At 32.1% G+C, this 2,508-nt stretch overlaps 1 protein-coding gene across 1 annotated transcript; it reads right to left on the reverse strand.

Annotated features, from left to right (window-relative positions):
- Positions 1-998: 998 nt before the first annotated feature.
- On the reverse strand, positions 999-2,144 carry LOC115880351 (the record flags this gene model as incomplete). The annotated part of the gene is given in 1 exon segment (XM_030897559.1): positions 999-2,144. A coding segment is annotated over 1 exon segment (935 nt), but the record flags the coding sequence as incomplete, so codon positions are not given.
- Between the last annotated feature and the right edge of the window lie 364 nt (positions 2,145-2,508).

Consider the following 2,508-nt stretch of genomic DNA (forward strand, 5'->3'; position numbering starts at 1 on the left):
TGTTTTTTGCTTAGTGAAATTTTGACGACATGTCCATTTCTAAAATACAGTCATAATCTACCGTATGATCGAGAAAAAAAACGTCATCGAATTGGCTTGGAAATGACGGTCGATTGCATTCTCCATGTAATTTTATAACAGCGATATTTATTTCAAAGCCATCTCCGACGCCGTTTTTTTCGCTTACATTGTATTATACTATATTTTTTTTGTAATTTGATTATTTTTAGACTAAATTTTGTGCATATTTAAAGGTGGTATATCAAAATTATAAAATTAAATTTTTTTATATTTTTATATATTTTTTTATATTTTATAATAAGGTTCTTTTCAAAATTAAATATATGCTATACGTGGTGTTTGAAAAATGCACGTCCATATTTGGGATGTGGTGGGGAATTTCTCATCAAAAAAATATATAGAATATATGAAAAAAAAAAAAGATACAGGATGTCAAATCTTAAAAAATATATTTTTTTGCAATAATCTTAAATCGCCTTGTTCTTTTTTGATCTTTCTGTGTACTGAACTAAACATCAATGTTCTAAAAACTGGAAAAAGCACATTCCTTATCTACATAATTTTTTTTAAGCAATTATAATAGTTCTAAACAAGCTTGTTTTTCCTAGTACTAATGTCTTTTGGTTCTTTTTTATTACCCCAATAGAACACACACCCAGCATTTAAATTGAGCCACTTAAAAATAGGGATGTACTCGTTAGATCGACATTTTAAAAATATCGATTTTCTATGTTCTTAAAGATTTAATTCTATTTTAATCCTGTTAAATTTTCTTTATTTTCTTTTATAAAAACCTTTTGGCGTTTTTATAAAGCGGTTTATTAAAATAAAAAACATGTTTTGCACTACTTAATAAAATTATTTTGTAGAGATGTGCAATTATATCGATGCTGAATATATCGATACATTTATATTACTTAATAATATTATGTACTTTGTGCAAGTAGTGTATACTATTACCAAGAAAACACATTTAAAAAAATATATTTTTTTTTATTTCAAACTCTAGGTATTTTTGTAACAAATTATTAACAATTAATGAGATTTCAAGATATACAAACGACAATTCAAAATATCTTGTTTATTTTTATCAAAAAACAATCTAGGTCTTAGCATTTTTTCTGATATTACATGTATTTCAAATTATCGTTTTGAACTAAACATCTTTCTATAAAATAATATCAATTCTTATTTCGATAACACAGTCATGATTTCGATCATGTACAGATTTCTCTGGCTTTCCGGTTTTTTACACAACAAACTGGCGACCAAATCACCGAATAATTGTTCTGGACTCTTTTCAACAGTCTCGCTCTTCTTAACTTCATTATTCCTCGAGGTAGTGGCTTGTTCTTCGTCTCTTCGCACCTTTTTGTCTGACGGTGCTTCACTATTCGCACTAGCAGATCTTTCCCTCGTTTTTTTGCAACTAAAACTATTATAAGAACTATCCGCCACTTGTTGAACAATGTTCTCTTCTTTAACTGCGTGCAGAAAGTCATTAGAAGAGTCAGTAAAGGAAGTGTCATCGGTATCAAAGTTGTATTTTATTTGAGCATAAGCCCTTTCTTGGTAAGGAGTTAGACTAGGTGCCGGCATACAGTCTCCATAGTCCATCTTGAGGTCTGACTGTTTCCTCCTGTACTGTATAACCTTATCCAAGAAATTCAGGCTGTCCAAGAGCTCCCATTTTGCTTCTCCATCCTGGAATTTTATTTTCTGTCTGATGTATTTCTCTCTAAGGGCTTTCCATCGAAGCATACAGCAATTGATGTCTCTGTTTAAGCTTGACGCGATGTTCTCCCAGAGTTGATGCTTCGAAGTCTTGTTAGGATAGGTATTGGAGTTCCTGTCCCATATCGGAGACGCCCTTTTCACGAAATAAATTAGTTTTTTATCGAAACCTGTTGGGTCTGCCTCGTTGTGGTCTGGGAGAATTTCTTCTTCGCTTTTGGTGCTACCATTCCATACCGAAGCCCTAGTGAGAATGTGGGGATCGAGGAATCGTAGATCGTCAAAGAGTTCCCAGGGTTTGTAGTAGTCTCCTTGGTTTTGGGCCTTTTCGCGTTCCCTCAGGTACTTTTCACGTAGTGATTTGAAAGCGTCCTTGCATAGGTCAACTGTAAAAAAAATACAGAAAGGCATTATAAAGATACTCTGTTTTAAGGGACTACTTCAGGGAAGATTTCGATAGAGGATGACAGAAAAAAAACAGTCGTACCAATCCATTTATTTCCGTAAAAAAAGTTTCTAGTATTTTTAAGTTAATAATTATGGAGTTTATATACAGGGTGGTCCGAACTGTATTCCGTAAACTTCGGCAGCATATTTTGCAGATAAAATAAGTAAAAAAGTTCGTATAAATGTATGTCCTAAAATGCTTAGTTTCGGAGGTACAGGGTGTAGAAGTTTCATTTTTATTTTGTTTTTTTCCAAATAATTTCTGAAGTAACGTCAATATTTGGATGAAATTTGGTGTCTTGGAGT

The sequence above is a fragment of the Sitophilus oryzae genome, unplaced genomic scaffold (assembly GCF_002938485.1).
Source record: "Sitophilus oryzae breed Bouriz unplaced genomic scaffold, Soryzae_2.0 scaffold_1621_pilon_pilon, whole genome shotgun sequence".
Classification (NCBI taxonomy): Eukaryota; Metazoa; Arthropoda; class Insecta; order Coleoptera; family Curculionidae; genus Sitophilus; species Sitophilus oryzae.